The following is a 19,583-nucleotide window of genomic DNA, read 5'->3' on the forward strand; positions in this document are numbered from 1 at the left end:
TGGAGAGGCTATGAAATCCTAACCTGTCCCATTGGACAGAGAGGAGAGACAGTGTGATGAGAACTACTCATTAAATCCTAACCTGTCCTATTGAACAGACAGGAGACAGTGAGATGAGAAACACTCATTAAATCATAACCTGTCCTATTGAACAGACAGGAAACAGTGTGATGAGATCTACTCATTAAATCCTAACCTGTCCTATTGAACAGACATGAGACAGTGTGATGAAAACGGCTCATTAAATCCTAACCTGTCCTATTGAACAGACATGAGACAGTGTGATGAAAACTGCTCATTAAATCCGAACCTGTCCTATTGAACAGACATGAGACAGTGTGATGAAAACTGCTCATTAAAATCTAACCTGTCCTATTGAACAGACAGGAGACAGTGTGATGAGAACTGCTCATTAAATCCTAACCTGTCCTATTGAACAGACAGGAGACAGTGTGATGAAAACTGCTCATTAAATCCTAACCTGTCCTATTGAACAGACATGAGACAGTGTGATGAAAACTGCTCATTAAATCCTAACCTGTCCTATTGAACAGACAGGAGACAGTGTGATGAGAACGGGTCATTAAATCCTAACCTGTCCTATTGAACAGACATGAGACAGTGTGATGAAAACTGCTCATTAAATCCTAACCTGTCCTATTGAACAGACAGGAGACAGTGTGATGAAAACTGCTCATTAAATCCTAACCTGTCCCATTGGACAGAGAGGAGAGACAGTGTGATGAAAACTGCTCATTAAATCCTAACCTGTCCTATTGAACAGACAGGAAACCGTGTGATGAGAACTGCTCATTAAATCCTAACCTGTCCTATTGAACAGACAGGAGACAGTGTGATGAAAACTGCTCATTAAATCCTAACCTGTCCTATTGAACAGACAGGAGACAGTGTGATGAAAACTGCTCATTAAATCCTAACCTGTCCTATTGAACAGACAGGAGACAGTGTGATGAAAACTGCTCATTAAATCCTAACCTGTCCTATTGAACAGACAGGAGACAGTATGATGAAAACTGCTCATTAAATCCTAACCTGTCCTATTGAACAGACATGAAACAGTGTGATGAGAACTGCTCATTAAATCCTAACCTGTCCTATTGAGCAGACAGGAGACAGTGTGATGAAAACTGCTCATTAAATCCTAACCTGTCCTATTGAACAGACAGAAAACAGTGTGATGAGAACTGCTCATTAAATCCTAACCTGTCCTATTGAGCAGACAGGAGACAGTGTGATGAAAACTGCTCATTAAATCCTAACCTGTCCTATTGAACAGACAGAAAACAGTGTGATGAGAACTGCTCATTAAATCCTAACCTGTCCTATTGAACAGACATGAAACAGTGTGATGAGAACTGCTCATTAAATCCTAACCTGTCCTATTGAACAGACATGAAACAGTGTGATGAGAACTGCTCATTAAATCCTAACCTGTCCTATTGAGCAGACAGGAGACAGTGTGATGAAAACTGCTCATTAAATCCTAACCTGTCCTATTGAACAGCCAGGAGACAGTGTGATGAGAACTACTCTTCCCCTGTTCCTTTGATAGGAGAGTCTGTTCTTTACAGCTGTCGGAGGGGGATGTGTGTGATGTAATGAGAGGGTGTGTTTGAGTGGCTGAGCTGGGGAGATAAGACCTGAGAGTGAGTGTGTGAGGGAGGGAGGCCCAGCATAGGGTGTGTGTGTGTGTATGTGTGTGTGCGTGTGTGTAACTCAACACACGGACTCCAGCTGCCTGCTTTGAATCCGGCATTATCTGTCTGTTTAAGCTGAGAGAGAGACCTCTGAGTCATGGACCTGCTGTGTGTGTGTGTGTGTGTGTGTGCGTGAGAGAGAGCCAGCAGGCGAGGTGTGTATTGATCAGGGAGCCTCATCAAGTTGCTGTCTGGGGTATTCGACCGATTCCCCTTCCACAACGTGACAGGCTTTAGTATCGACCCCCAGCACCTCAGCACAAGGCTGCTGACAGGAGAGAAGCACCAACCCATTCTCACTTTGCACTGTATTAGTGTAGAAGCACCAACCCATTCCCACTCTGCACTGTAAATGTAGAAGCACCAACCCATTCCCACTTTGCACTGTATTAATGTAGAAGCACCAACCCATTCCCACTTTGCACTGTATTAATGTAGAAGCACCAACCCATTCCCACTCTGCACTGTATTAATGTAGAAGCACCAACCCATTCCCACTCTGCACTGTATTCATGTAGAAGCACCAACCCATTCCCACTCTGCACTGTATTGGTATAGAAGCACCAACCCATTCCCACTCTGCACTGTATTAGTATAGAAGCACCAACCCATTCCCACTCTGCACTGTATTAGTATAGACGCACCAACCCATTCCCACTCTGCACTGTGTTAGTATAGAAGCACCAACCCATTCCCACTTTGCACTGTATTAGTATAGAGGCACCAACCCATTCCCACTCTGCACTGTATTAATGTAGAAGCACCAACCCATTCCCAGTCTGCACTGTATTAGTATAGAAGCACCAACCCATTCCCACTCTGGACTGTAAATGTAGAAGCACCAACCCATTCCCACTCTGCACTGTATTAATGTAGAAGCACCAACCCATTCCCACTCTGCACTGTATTAATGTAGAAGCACCAACCCATTCCCACTCTGCACTGTATTAATGTAGAAGCTCCAACCCATTCCCACTCTGCACTGTATTAATGTAGAAGCTCCAACCCATTCCCACTCTGCACTGTATTAATGTAAAAGCTCCAACCCATTCCCACTCTGCACTGTATTAGTGTAGAAGCACCAACCCATTCCCACTCTGCACTGTATTAGTGTAGAAGCTCCAACCCATTCCCACTCTGCACTGTATTAATGTAGAAGCTCCAACCCATTCCCACTCTGCACTGTATTAGTGTAGAAGCACCAACCCATTCACACTCTGCACTGTATTAGTGTAGAAGCACCAACCCATTCCCACTCTGCACTGTATTAATGTAGAAGCACCAACCCATTCCCACTCTGCACTGTATTAGTATAGAAGCACCAACCCATTCCCACTCTGCACTGTATTAATGTAGAAGCTCCAACCCATTCCCACTCTGCACTGTATTAATGTAGAAGCACCAACCCATTCCCACTCTGCACTGTATTAATGTAGAAGCACCAACCCATTCCCACTCTGCACTGTATTAATGTAGAAGCTCCAACCCATTCCCACTCTGCACTGTATTAATGTAGAAGCACCAACCCATTCCCACTCTGCACTGTATTAATGTAGAAGCTCCAACCCATTCCCACTCTGCACTGTATTAGTATAGAAGGACCAACCCATTCCCACTCTGCACTGTATTAATGTAGAAGCACCAACCCATTCCCACTCTGCACTGTATTAATTTAGAAGCACCACCCCAGAATACAGGTGTTCCTCTTCAAGCCTGCCGATAGGTTAAACAGACCACCTGTCTATGATTGAGAGCACAGAGACTAGGCTTCTTAAACAGGATTGGAGGAGGTGTAAACAAGCCCTCCCCCTGTGCTCCTGCATTACAGGAAGCCATAGCAGGTGTGACGGAGACTGTAAATATGATGGGGTGTCACATCAACACCTGTTTCCCTGCCACATCCTGTGCCCTTCTCCACAGCATTCCTTTCCAACATTGTGACAGCCTCCTGACAACGATTGATCGTTAGTGTTTTCTAATAAGAAAGGTCACACATGAAAAGGTGGAAATCAAAACCTGCTAGGCTGATGATAACATTTGCATATATCTGCATAGAAATTAGGGAGGCGGTCTTAACCGGCAGAGACCACAACAATTCAAAAGCAGAAAGTAAACGACACACTTGAAAAGGAGACCTGATTGTAGCAGTTAGCCCCGCTCTCTTGGCTTCCATTCCCTTCTCTCTTTAACTGCTTAAGAGAGAAGCAGAGGGTCATCTGAATCTCCAGGTGAATATTATGGTCTGTTCCAATCTGTTTTACATCAGTAGCTCTGTTGGCTCAGCAGACATAAACAGGATGTTCTGTGTAAAGACGACCTTAATGGTAATTCACTGGTACCCAGAACAGCACTGAATTAGCTGAAGGAGCTGACACACACACACACACACACACACACACACACACACACACACACACACACACACACACACACACACACACACACACACACACACACACACACACACACACACACACACACACACACACACACACACACACACACACACACACCCCTGAGTTTAAGACAAGGGTTTAGCCATCTTGGAATTAATAACATTTCCAATAAATTAATTTTCAAGAATCTAATTTCTCAACTTTTTGCATAAGGAGAAACATTTCAAGAACATTTCCAAATAACTTTGAGGAATAGCAACTTTGCTTAACTTTCTTCTTAAATCTATAGTTTAGGGAAAAAAATGGCAGTGAAGACATTTCTTCCGTAGTAGCCAGCTCAGTGTCTCTACCAGCTAATTACACCCGCACCATGCCAACAGACAGAACCATAAACACTTAGTTCCAGCTGTGACTGAGTGTCTACCAGCCGCGTGCACCCACTCTCTTTCTTACTCTCACAAACACACACAGCCACAGACAATCTGGAGATGGCCGTAACACAGTCTCTGCATGCCGTTACACAGTCTCCTCTCCAGCTTAATTTGGCCATTTAGAGAGTGAATGAGCTGGCGACTGTTTCCTCTCTAATGTTACGGCTCCATTCACACTGAGGCTGGAGAGGAACTCACAAAACACCTCATTAGCAACACAGAGAAGGCTGAGCTACAGGTCTATTCTACAATAAAGGAGAAAAGACACCAGCCATATACCAATAGTTGTCAGATTCCTTTCTGTCGTGTGTGTGTGGTATGTGTGTAGTGTGTGTGTGTGATATGTGTGTTGTGTGTGCATGGTAGGTGTGTAGTGTGTGTGTGTGTGTGTGTGTGGTATGTGTGTAGTGTGTACCTGAGTCGTCAGGATCGTGTGTATCCTCCATGTCATCGTCAGACATCTCCATCTCCTCCTCTCGTCTGATCCCCATCAGCTCTTCATTTTGCATGTTTCTGATCTCCTGGAGGGAAACAACAGAATAGGATTATCACTGGATGTTCATACTGAACACAATCCTCCTGGGTAGCCTGGCTGGAGTACGCTTTACACTGTCGCGTACGCACGCACACACCTATGGAAGAAATGCTGATCCTAGACCTGTCCCTAAGGGCAGCTTCTACCCAGAGTGATTCACAGCAGGACTGATATCTCCCTCTGGTGCACTGATGACAGTAGATAGAGAGCAGCAGTCTGCCTCAACACTGATGACAGTAGATAGAGAGCAGCAGTCTGCCTCTACACTGATGAGACAGTAGATAGAGAGCAGCAGTCTGTCTCTACACTGATGAGACAGTAGATATAGAGCAGCAGTCTGCCTCTACACTGATGACAGTAGATAGAGCAGCAGTCTGTCTCTACACTGATGAGACAGTAGATAGAGAGCAGCAGTCTGTCTCTACACTGATATGACAGTAGATAGAGCAGCAGTCTGCCTCTACACTGATATGACAGTAGATAGAGAGCAGCAGTCTGCCTCTACACTGATATGACAGTAGATAGAGAGCAGCAGTCTGTCTCTACACTGATGAGACAGTAGATAGAGAGCAGCAGTCTGTCTCTACACTGATGAGACAGTAGATAGAGAGCAGCAGTCTGCCTCTACACTGATGAGACAGTAGATAGAGAGCAGCAGTCTGCCTCTACACTGATGACAGTAGATAGAGAGCAGCAGTCTGCCTCTACACTGATGAGACAGAGGATCCTACACTACATGGCCAAAAGCATGTGGACACCTGCTCGTCGAGCATCTCGTTGAAGGAGTTGGTCTGCTATAACAGCCTCCACTCTTCTGGGAAGGCTTTTCATGATGTTGGAACATTGCTGCGGGGACTTGCTTCCATTCCATTAGTGAGGTCAGGCACTGATGTTGGTTGAGTAGGCCTGGCTCGCAGTCGGTGTTCCTCATCCCAAACTCATCCCAAAGGTGTTTGATGGGGTTGAGGTCAGGGCTCTGTGCACGGCAATAAAGTTCTTCCACACCGATTTTGCCAAAGTTTGAAGCACAGAATCATCTAGAATGTCATTGTATACTGTAGAATTAGCCAGAACCATGAAAAACAGTCCCAGACCATTATTACTCCTCGACCAAACTTTACAGTTGGAACTAATCATTGGGGCAGGTAGCGTTCTCCTGGCAAACCCAAATTTGTCCGTCGCACTGCCAGATGGTAAAGAGTGATTCATCACTCCAGATAACTCGTTTCCACTGCTCCAGAGTCCAATGGCAGCGATCTTTACACCACTTGCATTGCGCATGGTGATCTAAGGCTTGTGTGCGGCTGCTTGGCCATGGAAATCCATTTCATGAAGCTCCCGACAAACAGTTCTTGTGCTGACATTTCCAAACGGCCTCTGGAAGCACTCTGTAGTGAGTGTTGCAACCAGGGACAGACAATTTTTATGGGCTATGCACGTCATCACTCAGTGGCCCCATTTTGTGAGCTTGTGTGGCCTACCACTTCGCGGCTGAGCTGTTGTTGCTCCTAGATGTTTCCACTTCACAATAACAGCACTTACAGTTGACCGGGGAAGATCTGGGAAAGTCACTGAGCTCTTCAGTAAGGCCATTCTACTGTCAATGTTTGTCAATGGAGATTGCAAGGGGTGTCCACATACTTTTGGTCATGTAGTGTAGATCTGTACCTAGGGGAAACTTCACCCTGGAGCCTCTAGCTCAGTAGGAGGCATGACCTGCTGTGTGTGGATGGGAGCACATGGGAGCCACAGTAGTGTGTATTTCAGCTAGCAGTATGTCTAGCCGGCTAGCTCGGCAGTGCTGTTCTCGGCTAATGAGGCGAGTATATTCAAAAGACAGCCAGCTCTGTGTTCTGCCTACACACACACACACACAATGCCTTCACAATGCTGGGCGAGGGAATCATTATTTCACACCAACAAACAAAAAGCTTGAAGTAAACAACCATCTGTCTGGTGTCTATAACACGTTGAGCTGCTGGCCAATCAAAGATGTCAAACAGGTAGTCAGAAACCAGCACACCCATCTGCCCAGTGAGATAATAATCGCCAGCTGTTAGACTTTGATCCTGCCTCTGTGAGTCGCAGCTACTAGACTATCCAGCTAACTGCTACCTGACAAGACTCACTGTTTGGTGTGTCTACCAGCCAGCAGCACTAACAGTGAAGGTAGCATCAGAGTCTAGATACACTGGTAGGGGACACTAGGTGAAGGTTCAAGATTGAGCTGAACTCCTTCATGCATGTATGCTGGTTCTTACCTTTGTCTGTAATGGAGTAGACAGAGACAGACAGACAGACAGACAGAGACAGACAGACAGACAGAGACAGAGCATCTGGATTCAGTCGGATGACAGGTTGTCCCTACTCTCTCCAGCTAATGCCCTAAAGGAGTAAAACTGATAAAAGAGAAGAATGGATTATAACAGGATGTTGAAGGAATTAAGCCCTCATGGAATTAACTTGGGTTGTAAAATATAGGTGTTGTATTATTTAGTTCTACTTCCAATCTATCATCCCCCTGGTGTATAGTGGAGATGGAGTTTGTATTCTCTAGTTAGCCCTAGGTTATTCCATCTATTCCCCCTGGTGTCTAGCCAGTCCAGGACTATTGTTAGGGTCTATTTCCTTAATCACAGTGGACTGGAGCTGAAGGTACCCGGAGGTCTATTGCATACATTAGAATATTCTATTGTTTATGGTATTTCTTGGTTGTGTACACACCTTTTCTATTCATACTGTATACTGTCCATACACACCATTATATGCTTTGCTCGTTCTGATATTTCTTAATTATTTTCTTCTTGGGATTTGTGTGTATTGTTAGGTATTACTACACTGTTGGAGCTAGAACCATAAGCATTTCACTGCACCTGCGATAATGTTGGCATGATGTGTACGCAACCAATACAAATCTATTTTATTAAAAGTTAGTGTGTCTGTGCAATGAGTAGAAAGACTGACTGCAACCCAAATGGCATGCTATTCTCTATATAGTGCACTACTTTTTACCAGAGGGATGCAGCCTGAGATGGATAGATGTGTTCTTGGGTTGATGGCTAGATGGCCAAATGGATGGATTGATGGATTGGAACAGGTAAATGGATAAATGAAAGGATGGATGGTAGAAGATGGGTGTTGTGATTGTGCGTCAGACAGATAGTGAAACCCCTGCAGTCTTTCAGTCCTGCTGTTCTGTGCATCCTGTCTGATGAATACAGAACAGACCCATTAAGAAAGATACTGCTGTAGGGTTGCAAAATTCCAAGGTATTCAAGAAATCCTAGTTAGAAGATTTCTGGAATCAGGATGTAATAAGCAGGAAACCTTCATAACCAGGATTTCTGGAAAACCTAGGAATTTGGGGGGAAATGTTGGAAATATGTTGCTTCCCTGCATTACCTGTACTACTATTATCCTGTATTACAGTACAGCACAGTGACACGTTGCAGCAGTCTTTGTGCATTTAGAGACTGTCTTCTATAATAATGGCCCCTATAAATAAACTCCATGTCAATAAGAGAGTGCTAATTTTCCTCTAAAGAATATATTTAGGTCTGAGAGTCAGATTGGTCCTGCTGACCACAGAGATGATTTTCGACTGTAGAAAATACGTATTTTCTGATCGTTGAAATCAGGTTAATTTTAGGTTCTGAATGAAAGTTGAAAAGACGTCATTTATAGAATCAATGTCCGTGGAAGTTGAAATCAAGGCCGGTCCGTACCACACCAAATCTGAACCAAACATAGACATCTATGATTGATTCAGATTTGGTCCGGACAGAACTAAAAACCAACATCCCGTGGACGTGGAAATCAAGGCCGGTCCAAAAGGCATCGGCCCGTGCTTACTGAGGTGTAACCTACAGTGTCGCCTGAAATAAAATGTTAGAAATACCCATCCATGTGGTACGCCCACCGTTTGCAAAACACCACAAAAAAGACGTCCGGTCCGGGAAAGGACCAAAACAAGACGCCCAAAAGACATCTGCGTCAGTCTGTGCTCACTGGGGTGTAGTCTACCGTGTCGGCGATTTTACCAATGGGACTTTACGAATGCCCTTCCATCCATTTGGTTTGGTCCACGCATTTGCGCGTAGGCTAAACCACCCATTTAAGTCCATTCCCTCATTTGCGGTAATGATAAAAAGTGATGTAATGGCCTAATTTTTCTTGACATTATGCTTTAATTATTGTGAATGGCTCATGTTTTACTCTGGCTATATCTGCTACACAATTTATGTTAGATAGTTTTTTTTGACTTGCGTTTCTCCAACAGCACCCTGGAGAGGAGTGTTGGAAATGGACAAACATATTTTGCTGCCCTGCCTTTGACAAAGTGGGCACTGCTTATCACAGGGCAGCATCAGTGCTCACCTAAAAAGCCCATATGCCACTGGTTGTAAGAAATTGTCATTGTTTTGGGGCAGAATTACAAGGTTTTGTGTGTTGTTGTTGGTGCATCTTGGTCAGTTTAGCTCAGAAAATGCAGCTCGTCAATCTGCCGCCTAATCTTGCCTAATGAGCTGACCGGCCCTGTTTGCAGACGTGTGCAGCCCTGCAATAACAAACTTGCCGCAAGACCGCCATTTTGAGTAGCTTTGCGTATGTACGTAAGGTATAAGTTAGGCTTTAGTTGTAATTTTCGCTTAGTGAGGAGTGACGTCACTAGTCTACACACACCAACTCACACCTACCTTTAGAGCAGAAGAGTCCCTAGTCTGAGATCAAGACATACCAAACATACCTGCTATATCTCAGAGTGAGTCCATCACGATGTACACACACCCAAACACACAGCTACCAACCCATTACAATTTATACCGTCAGTTACACATTCATATGACACTGTACAAATACAAATTCTTCTCACTTTACAGAATGCCTAAACACTTTCACAGGCAAACTGCATGAAGAGTTTATAATGAATGTGTTCCACTAGTTTGTAATCTATCTTCTGCACTAGGATCTCCAAAGGAAAGATAAACCATCTCCAGCCTGTGATCCATGGTGACTGTTTCAGTGTTGCTATGAGACAGAGATTAGGCAGTTAATTACATACCAAATCTGCTTTTTTACACACTAACACCCTCAGAGATTTGTACCCAGATCAAACTTACCCGTTTGGCCCTAAAATGACAGCCGCGCCACACTTGAGCACCCTCCATTAAAGAGGAAAACATGTTTGAGGTAATTAATGCAGCGGTTGTTGGATAGGAAGTAATGAACAAAATACAGAGAACAAATTTTGCCAGGTTTCATTAGTTAATACCTGTGCATCTCAACATGGAGCATGACCTCGATTTTACACCAAACAAAAACTGAAAGTTGGTTATTTGTTCATCTATTGGAAGAAAGCACAGTCAGTAATAACAGATAGAGAGTATACATGTGTGATGAAGTGTTCTGCACAGAGACCAGTCCAGGGTACTGTGGTTGACTTAAAGGGTGAGTTACCTGTTTCTGGCAGTGAGACTGAGCACTCACCGGGCTGGAGTGGCCGGGACCTGGACCTGACCGGAGCACCCACTCTGGGACTGAACTAAGTAGAGAGCCTGGGTGTAGCCTAACATTCAGCCTAGTGATAGCATTTACTTGACCTCTTAGGCTAGAACTTAATGTTGATGTTCTACCATCTCAGTTCCTTGATACTACTAGAGGAATACCACAAGGTTCCCTTTTTCCATTTATATTAAGATACGTTTTAGGATCATGCTGAGTGTAGTTTTAAAGCTGGTGTTAACTTTAACACTGTTTAACACAAATCATCCTGCCAAGACAACACCATGAATTCCAAAAAAAGTAGTTAGAATCCGGAATACTGGAGAGATGGGGATGCTCACATAATGTTCACATAAAGGACACAATAATATGTAGACTATACTGCACTTCACCAAATGAATAGAAGATGTGAATAATTGTAGAAAAAGTAAAGGACCAACCTCTGCTTGCTTGCGCCACATGTCCAGGTTCTTGCGTTGAGCTTTGGAGAAATGGTCCCATGCCTTTTGTTTGGAAGCAGCGTGGAATACAGACACAATCTGCTCAACTGTGGCAGGGGATGCAGGGGCCAGTTTACCGTCCAGAGAGAGAGGGGGCGGGTGGGAAGGAGCAGAGGAGTGAGAAAGTGGAATCAGGTAGGAAGGCACTTCATGTTGATGTGTTTTCAATGTTCTATTCTGTGACCACAGAGCGCCCAACCTAAAACACAAGACGGTGCTGAAAGCTACAGGAGGACCAGACCGCAACCAGCAGGCTCCTGCTCCCCTCTCACCCCCCTAGACAATGGGAAGGCGCACACAAACACACCTCCTCCTCCTCCTCTCCTCCACAGGGACATAGACTCTCAGTAGAGCCTGACAGTAGAACAAGGGAATTCTCTAAGAGGGACAGAGAGGCCATCTTATAAAGAGATAAAAGTAACTACCTCTAACTGAAACCCTCTTTTCCTCTCAAACATCTCCTGTTTTTAATGACCACAACACTTCTCACCTTCATCGACTCTCAGATGCTTGGAATGTCACAATCAAAGAGTGTAGATTTCAGACCTAATGAAGGAAAAGCCTGTTTCTATCTATCTGAGAGAGGGGCTGCGTGTCAAATCAGATCCTATTCTCTATATAGTGCCCATAGGGCTCTGGTCTAAAGTACAGTAGTGCACTAAATAGGGAGCAGGGTGCCATTTGGGACAAACTTGTCTCTCCTCATTACTGTCCTCACTGTGGGTTAGATAGGAGCGCTGATCTTAATGTCACTGTATATCTTTAGAGAGGAGGTATCTCTAACGAGCACTCAATAATAAAGACCCTGAAATCTGATCAGATTTGAAAGAGGTAATCTAGAGTCTTGGGGATGAGAGAGATGGTGGGTGGTCTAGTCCCTGAGGAAGAGAAGAGCGAGATTTTGAAAAAGTGAGAGGGTGAGCAACTATGATTCAGAGCTCAAGGTTGGAGGAGGAGAGCTGCTGGAAGACACTTCTGTTCATCACTCCATCCTAACCACACCTGCGATTGACAGCTAGACCTCGTCTTAACCACCCCCAAATTAGTTAACAAAACACCTGTGTGTGTGAACCCAGAGCAGGGAGAAAGGATTCAATAGACGATAATAGATTAAAGATTGTGAGACTGTGCTAACTTTTCATTTCTCATAATTAGTGTGTGTGTGTGTGCGTCAGAATTACCCATTTACCTACCTGTTGATATAATGCAGCATCACATAATCACAGATTGTCCAGACAGAGTACTCACACATAACACAGCGATATAAAACTATTCAACAACTCATAATGTAATGTGCGGCTGTGAAAAAGCCTGTGAAAATATGGATGTGGCTTTTGTTGACAGATCGACAGTGTGAACCTGTCTCCCGGGACACCTTTTGTTGACAGATCGACAGTGTGAACCTGTCTCCCGGGACACCTTTTGTTGACAGAACGACAGTGTGAACCTGTCTCCCGGGACACCTTTTGTTGACAGAACGACAGTGTGAACCTGTCTCCCGGGACACCTTTTGTTGACAGAACGACAGTGTGAACCTGTCTCCCGGGACACCTTTTGTTGACAGAACGACAGTGTGAACCTGCCTCCCGGGACACCTTCTGTTGACAGAACGACAGTGTGAACCTGTCTCCTGGGACACCAAACTCTGTGTTTACATTTGTATGTGTGGAACCGTAGAGAAAGACAAACTCATGAATACAACTAAGTGTTTGTGTGGATTATTGTGATGGAGGATGGTGGCCTTTAAAAGACAACGAGAAACAGAGCGAGAGAGAGGAGAAAGAGAGAGAAAGAGAAAGAAAGAGACCAACTTTGCTCTTTCCAATATTTGTATTACTGTATAAACAGGAACCGATTATGTGGTATATCCCAATATCCATACTAACACAGTACTCAGTATGCACACTACTGTAAGTGGTGTATCACCAAAGATATCTGAACTCATACATGCTCTTAGCATTGGCAGTTGTGAATCATTAATATGACTCATTTCATTTCTTCCTTCAGTTCCAGTTGTTTTCATGTAGAAAGGTGTTACTTACTTTGATTCTATGGCTGAGTGGGTTCCTTCAGATGAGCTGTCCACAGACCAATACAGGCTAAAGTTAACCAGAGGAGTTTGTGGGGAGCTAACCTCTAACTGGTGCTTTAACCAGGTAACACAACCATTGGGGAACCTATCACAGTGGACTATTTCTACATGCAGCCCAATATACTGTTCTTATGGGGCCAAAAACAAACTTACCTTCTGTATCATCAAAAAACATTGATCCTAAATACTAGTTCAACACACAAGATGTATACAATAGCAAGTGTATCAAGTGGTTAAAGAGTTGCTAAATCATAGGTGTTTCTTTGTTGTGTGTGTTATCTGTGGCGATTGTTGTGTCTGTCTGTGGCGATTGTGTTGGTGTCAATTAGGGATGTGGGGGTCACAAAATTTTGTCAAGCAAATAACTGGTTGGTCTCACAGTAATTGACCGTTAATTAACAAACACATTTAGCATCTCCTGGTTTCCACACATAACCTACAAGCCACTAATGCATATCTTTTGAACATCTACATTTTAAAAAGACTAATAAATCCATGTAATATAGCCTGGACCTTCACAATAAGTCTATTTCAGAAAAACAGAATAGAATATTATGAGTTGTCCTTATGTTAGGTCCTGATCTGGCTATGCCAAACGGCTGTGGGCTACACTAGTTCATTTAGCAGAGAAGATTTGCTTAGAATTCTGTGGCATTATTTTATATTTTATAATATGAAGACAATTGAACAAAGCTGAATATAATAGAAAGGATATTTTCTCCAAATGATTTGAGGGAGTGCCACATGCGGCTATTCTGTGTTGAGCGTTTAACAAAATAAGTACTCCTATATGCTTAATTTAGAGTTATTAATGTAACTTTAGTTCTACAAACGTTGGGCATGTTTAGATTTATAATACATTGTAAGGCTGCATGATGCGACTAATGATGATTTGAGTTGCTTGAAAGGCATGAGCTCTGCTTAGTTTTTTTTGCGCAGGATGTACACACTTCAGTCTGTCATTCACAATTTGACAAGCACTAATTATTCCTCAAATTTCACGGCGGCATCCCCTTTGTGTGGCCGTAATGCACCCTAAAAAAATCTATGCCTTTTGCGGCCAGTGGCTGTTCTGCCCTTGGCCCGGAGTGCTGCGTTGTGCCCTTCTACCCGAGTGCTGCGTGCACCTCTCACTCGCAAGGCTCTCCATCACGTGATCAGGTATTTCTCAAAGAACGTTTATCTTAAAATGTTCATAAACTATTAGGCTATTTGTAAAGCACTTAAGTAAAAGTACTTTAAAGTACTACTTAAGTAGCTTTTTGGGGGGTATATGTACTTTACTATTTATATTTGACTACTTATACTTCACTACATTCCTTAAGAAACTATTATACCTTTTATTCCATACATTTTCCTTTACATCCAAAAGTACTCGTTACGTTTTCTTAGCAGTACAGGAAATTGGTCCAATTCACACACTTATCAACAGAACATCCCTGGTCATCCCTACTGTCTCTGATCTGGCGGACTCAATAAACACACAATTATGTGTGTTTAAAAAACAAGAAAATGGTGCCGTCTGGTTTGCTTAATATAAGGATTATATGATTTATTATTTTACTTTTGATACTAAAGTATATTTCAACAAATACACTTACTTTTGATAAAGTATATTTTAAACCAAATACTTTCACTCAAGTAGAATTTTACTGGGTGACTTCTTAAGGCTGAAGGGGCAGTATTGAGTAGCTTGGATGAAAGGTGCCCATTGTAAACGGCCAGCTCCTCAGTCTCAGTTGCTAATATATGCATATTATTATTAGTATTGGATAGAAAACACTCTAAAGTTTCTAAAACTGTTTGAATTAAGTCTGTGAGATTAACAGAACTCATATGGCAGGCAAAAACCTGAAAAGTTCCACTTCCTGTTTGGATTTTTTCTGGGGGTGCCATATTTTCAACCAAGCTCTCATTGAATATAAAGAGAGATATGGATGGGTTTTCACTTCCTACGGCTTCCACTAGATGTCAACAGTCAATAGAACTTAGTCTGATGACTCTAATTTGAAGGGGATTCGAAGGAGACAGGAATGAGTAATCACTGCCATGAGGTGCCCACGCATTGAACTGGCGCGTTCACGTGAGTGTGAGCTCCGTTCCTTCTCTCAATTGAAGTCGATTTAATTCTCTGGTTGGAACGTTATTCAAGATGTATGTTAACAACATTCTAAAGATTGATTCAGTACATCGTTTGCCATGTTTCTACTGACTGTAACGGAATGTTTGGACATTTCGTCACGTTATAGTGGTCGCGCTTTGAGACTTTGGTTAGGGTATTTGGTAAACAATTCGAAAGTAGCTAATTTGACATAAATAACGGACATGAACGAACAAATCAAGCATTTATTGTGGACCTGGGATTCCTAGGACTGCATTCTGAAGAATTCATCAAAGGTAAGGAAACATTTATCATGTATTTTCTGGTTTCTGTTGAGTCCAACATGGTGGCTAATTTGGCTAATCATCTGAGCTCCGTCTCAGATTATTTCATGGTTTATATTTTCGTAAAGTTTTTTTGAAATCTGACACAGCGGTTGCATTAAGGAGAGGTATATCTATAATTCTATGTGTATTACTTGTATTATCATTTATATTTATGTTGAGTATTTCTGTTGAAACGATGTGGCTATGCAAAGTCACTTGATGTTTTTGCAACTAGTGAATCTAACGCCTCAATGTAAACTCAGATTTTTTTATATAAATATGAACTTAATCAAACAAAACATGCATGTATTGTGTAACAAGAAGTCCTATGAGTGTCATCTGATGAAAATAATCGAAGGTTAGTGATTAATTTTATCTCTATTCTGGTTTTTGTGAAAGCTATCTTTAGCTGGAAAAAATGGCTGTGGTTATTGTGGTTTTGTGGTGACCTAACATAATCGTTTGTAGTGCTTTCGCTGAAATCCTATTTGAAATCGGACACTTTGGTGGGATTAACAACAAGATTACCTTTAAAATGATATAAGACACATGAATGTCTGAGGAATTTTAATTATGAGATTTCTGTTTTTTGAATTTGGCGCCCTGCACTTCGACTGGCTGTTGTCATATCGATCTCGAACGGGACTGCAGCCATAAGAAGTTAAGCTATCTTTACTTTTACTCAAGTATAAAAATTGGGTACTTTTTCCACCACTGTCCTGTTGTAAAGATAAGCAATGTGCTTAATATTAGAAAAGTTGAGAAATATAGTAGGCCTAGCCTATAGAAAGCTGATGGGATCCTCTTTTTAATAGAGGCAATCACTCTGTATTCTCACTCAATTGCATAGCCTATAGAAATGTTGCAAAACATGAGCTCATGGGCTCTCATGAAGTGTTTGATTAGATTTTCAATTACATTGATGTCAGAGTGATTAGAGGGACAATATAGTGCTGAGTACCAGGCAGTTAGCAAGTAGGCTACTAAGGACCATCGGCAGCATCAGAAGCTTGGAGAAGCCTAATTACCGTGACTAAACGATCACGTGGCATTTGACTGCCTTCACGACTTGTGACCGCTGGTGTGGCGATAATACGGTCACCGCAACAGCCCTAGCGTCAATCGTATTCAAGTGTCACTGAAGCATGTCACTGAAGCTGAGTTTTCATGAATCCTACAATAGAAAGAGTACTTAGTACATAAAAAGTTACTGTATGTGCTATCAATATTTCACAAAGGCCCAATGACAGGTCATTGCCATTCAATTATCACTTGAGTGACTTCAAATAGTCCTTTTGCAAGGTAGCGCCACCCATCACAGGTTTCCCTGCAACCTCAGACGTGTATCTCTCTATTCCCCCCAGGTGTATGTGAGTATATGACAGTTGTGTTATATCTTGATTCTTAGTGTCAGGCACGTCACAGCTGTGAGATACAGAGAGGCTGCCACAGTGCAAGTTGAAGCAGGTTTATAAAACTATGTTTTTTCCCTTTGTAAAAATGAACAGGAGGTAAAGCTGAAAAGCTGACAGACAAGAGTTCCGTCTGTAGACTACCAACATGCCCCTGGATAGTCCCGGCCTCAAGATAAACAGAGAGGCAACATGACACAGGAGTTCCCTAGTTGGAACTCAACATGGGAATAGGAATGGGATATGCACTGGGACTTTGTGGATGATACTACGTGAATGTCTCTGGCAGACCCTGGTACTACATGAATGTCTCTGGCAGACCCTGGTACTACGTGAATGTCTCTGGCAGACCCTGGTACTACGTGAATGTCTCTGGCAGACCCTGGTACTACGTGAATGTCTCTGGCAGACCCTGGTACTACGTGAATGTCTCTGGCAGGCCCTGGTACTACGTGAATGTCTCTGGCAGGCCCTGGTACTACGTGAATGTCTCTGGCAGACCCTGGTACTACGTGAATGTCTCTGGCAGACCCTGGTACTACGTGAATGTCTCTGGCAGGCCCTGGTACTACGTGAATGTCTCTGGCAGACCCTGGTACTACGTGAATGTCTCTGGCAGACCCTGGTACTATGTGAATGTCTCTGGCAGACCATGGTACTATGTGAATGTCTCTGGCAGACCCTGGTAGTCTAATAGTTCTGACTGATCCAGGGTCAGCTTTACAGGGGTCTACAGTGAGATCAGCACCAGTACCTAAAAGCCTCATTAGTGAATCGGCTGACAGTTGCTCTCCTCAGACAGAGGTGTTAATTACTATGAGAGACAGAGACAGGAAGAAAGAGAAGAAAGATGGGAGATGGAGAAGTGGCCACTCTGGGCCTAATGAAGATGCGCTGAGAGAGGTAGCTAACAGCTCCCTAAATAACCTGTTCAATGTTATAGCTGCCATTACGGGCCTTTACCAGGCAAACTGCCCCAAATCTACTCCTACAAAGAGTAATCCCATAGAGTGGGTCTTCAGAAGTGCTGTCCTCTGTTTGTGTGCAGCCATGCATGTGTGTGTCTGTTTGCAGAAAAGACCATCTCTGTTCCATGTCCCTGGGTATTTGATCCATCATGTATGGAGCACTGACCTGGAACTTGTGAACTTGTGACATGAAAATCACTTGAGGGTGGAGAACGTTTAGAGGGACAATGTGACGTTGCCTCAAAGGGAACGCCACAAGTGATTTGATGTTGACCCTGACCCTGTTTTGTGGGACATGGTTCTCTGCGTGTGTGTGTCAGCCTGGTGTGTACTCACATTGTGCCAGGATGCCAGACAGGGCGGTCTTGAACTTGTCCTTGGCCACCTCCAACTCCTTCTCGTGGGCGGCCTTCTGACTCATCAGCTGGCGGATGTGGCTGTTGGACGACTGGATCATGGAGTAGAAGTTGTTGGCGTTACGACGGTTCACCTCACCGCGTTCCACCCAGGTCAGCAGCACGTGCACCGCCTCCGCAAACGCTGCCTCATCTGAGGAGAGGGTTAAGGTAAGCCTTAAGGTTAAGGTCAGTGGTTTGTTTGGGGTAAGGTTACGACTAGCAGCGAAAATAAATGCAAAGTTAGGTTAAGGGTTAAGGGATATGAATCCATTTGTGGTTTGAAACATAGGTAGGAATTAGAACATACATTTATGAATTCAATAACAATTAATTCAATAGGATCTCTATGGTCTGAAAGTTCTTCTGTCCTATTTATCATGGCATGAGAGAACTGAGAGGAAAGGGGATACAGAGATGGCAGAGAAGCAGGAAGTCACAGATTTTGGCGAACAACCCATTTCAAATCAAATTGTATTTGTCACATGCGCCGAACACAACAGGTGTAGACCTTACAGTAAAATGCTTACTTAGTAGACATTAACTGACAACGCAGTTTTAAGAAATTACTCCCCCAAAAAAGAAAGAGATAAGAATAACAAATTAAAGAGCAGCAGAAAATAACAATAGCGGGGTTATATAAAGGGGGCACCGGTGTCGAGGTAATATGTACATGTAGGTAGAATTAATAAAGTGACTATGCATAGATAATGGAGTAGCAGCAGCATAGAGGGGGGCGGGCAACACAAATAGTCTTAAGTCTTATGTCTTGGGGGTAGAAGCTAGATTTGGCGCTCCGGTACTGCTTGCCGTGCGGTAGCAGGGAGAACAGTCTATGAATAGGGTGGCTGGAGTCTTAAAACAACTTTTAGGGTCTTCCTCTGACACCGCCTGGTATATACAGTTGAAGTCTGAAGTTTACACACACTTATGTTGGAGTCATTAAAACCACTACACAAATTTCTTGTTAACAAACTATAGTTTTGGCAAGTCTGTTAGGACATCTACTTTGTGCATGACACAAGTCATTTTTCCAACAATTGTTTAGACATATTATTTCACTTATAATTCACTGTATCACAATTCCAGTGGGTCAGAAGGTTACATACACTAAGTTGACTGTGCCATTAAACAGCTTGGAAAATTCCAGAAAACTATATCATGGCTTTAGAAGCTTCTGACAGGCTAATTGACATCATTTGAGTCA

General features: G+C 43.1%; 1 protein-coding gene across 6 annotated transcripts in view; it reads right to left on the minus strand.

The window, feature by feature from the left end:
- Window positions 1–19,583, minus strand: part of LOC139574524 (ecto-NOX disulfide-thiol exchanger 2-like) — a 349,993-nt gene that overhangs the window by 18,231 nt on the left and 312,179 nt on the right. For all 6 annotated transcript variants that reach the window (XM_071399195.1, XM_071399194.1, XM_071399191.1 and 3 more), the window contains 3 exons: window positions 18,318–18,530; window positions 11,023–11,129; window positions 4,961–5,066 (listed from right to left, as the gene is read on the minus strand). In XM_071399195.1, coding sequence (XP_071255296.1) covers window positions 4,961–5,066; window positions 11,023–11,129; window positions 18,318–18,530 — 426 coding nt within the window. The remainder of the gene's footprint in view (window positions 1–4,960; window positions 5,067–11,022; window positions 11,130–18,317; window positions 18,531–19,583) is intronic.

This window comes from Salvelinus alpinus, chromosome 4, assembly GCF_045679555.1.
Source record: "Salvelinus alpinus chromosome 4, SLU_Salpinus.1, whole genome shotgun sequence".
Taxonomy (NCBI): Eukaryota; Metazoa; Chordata; class Actinopteri; order Salmoniformes; family Salmonidae; genus Salvelinus; species Salvelinus alpinus.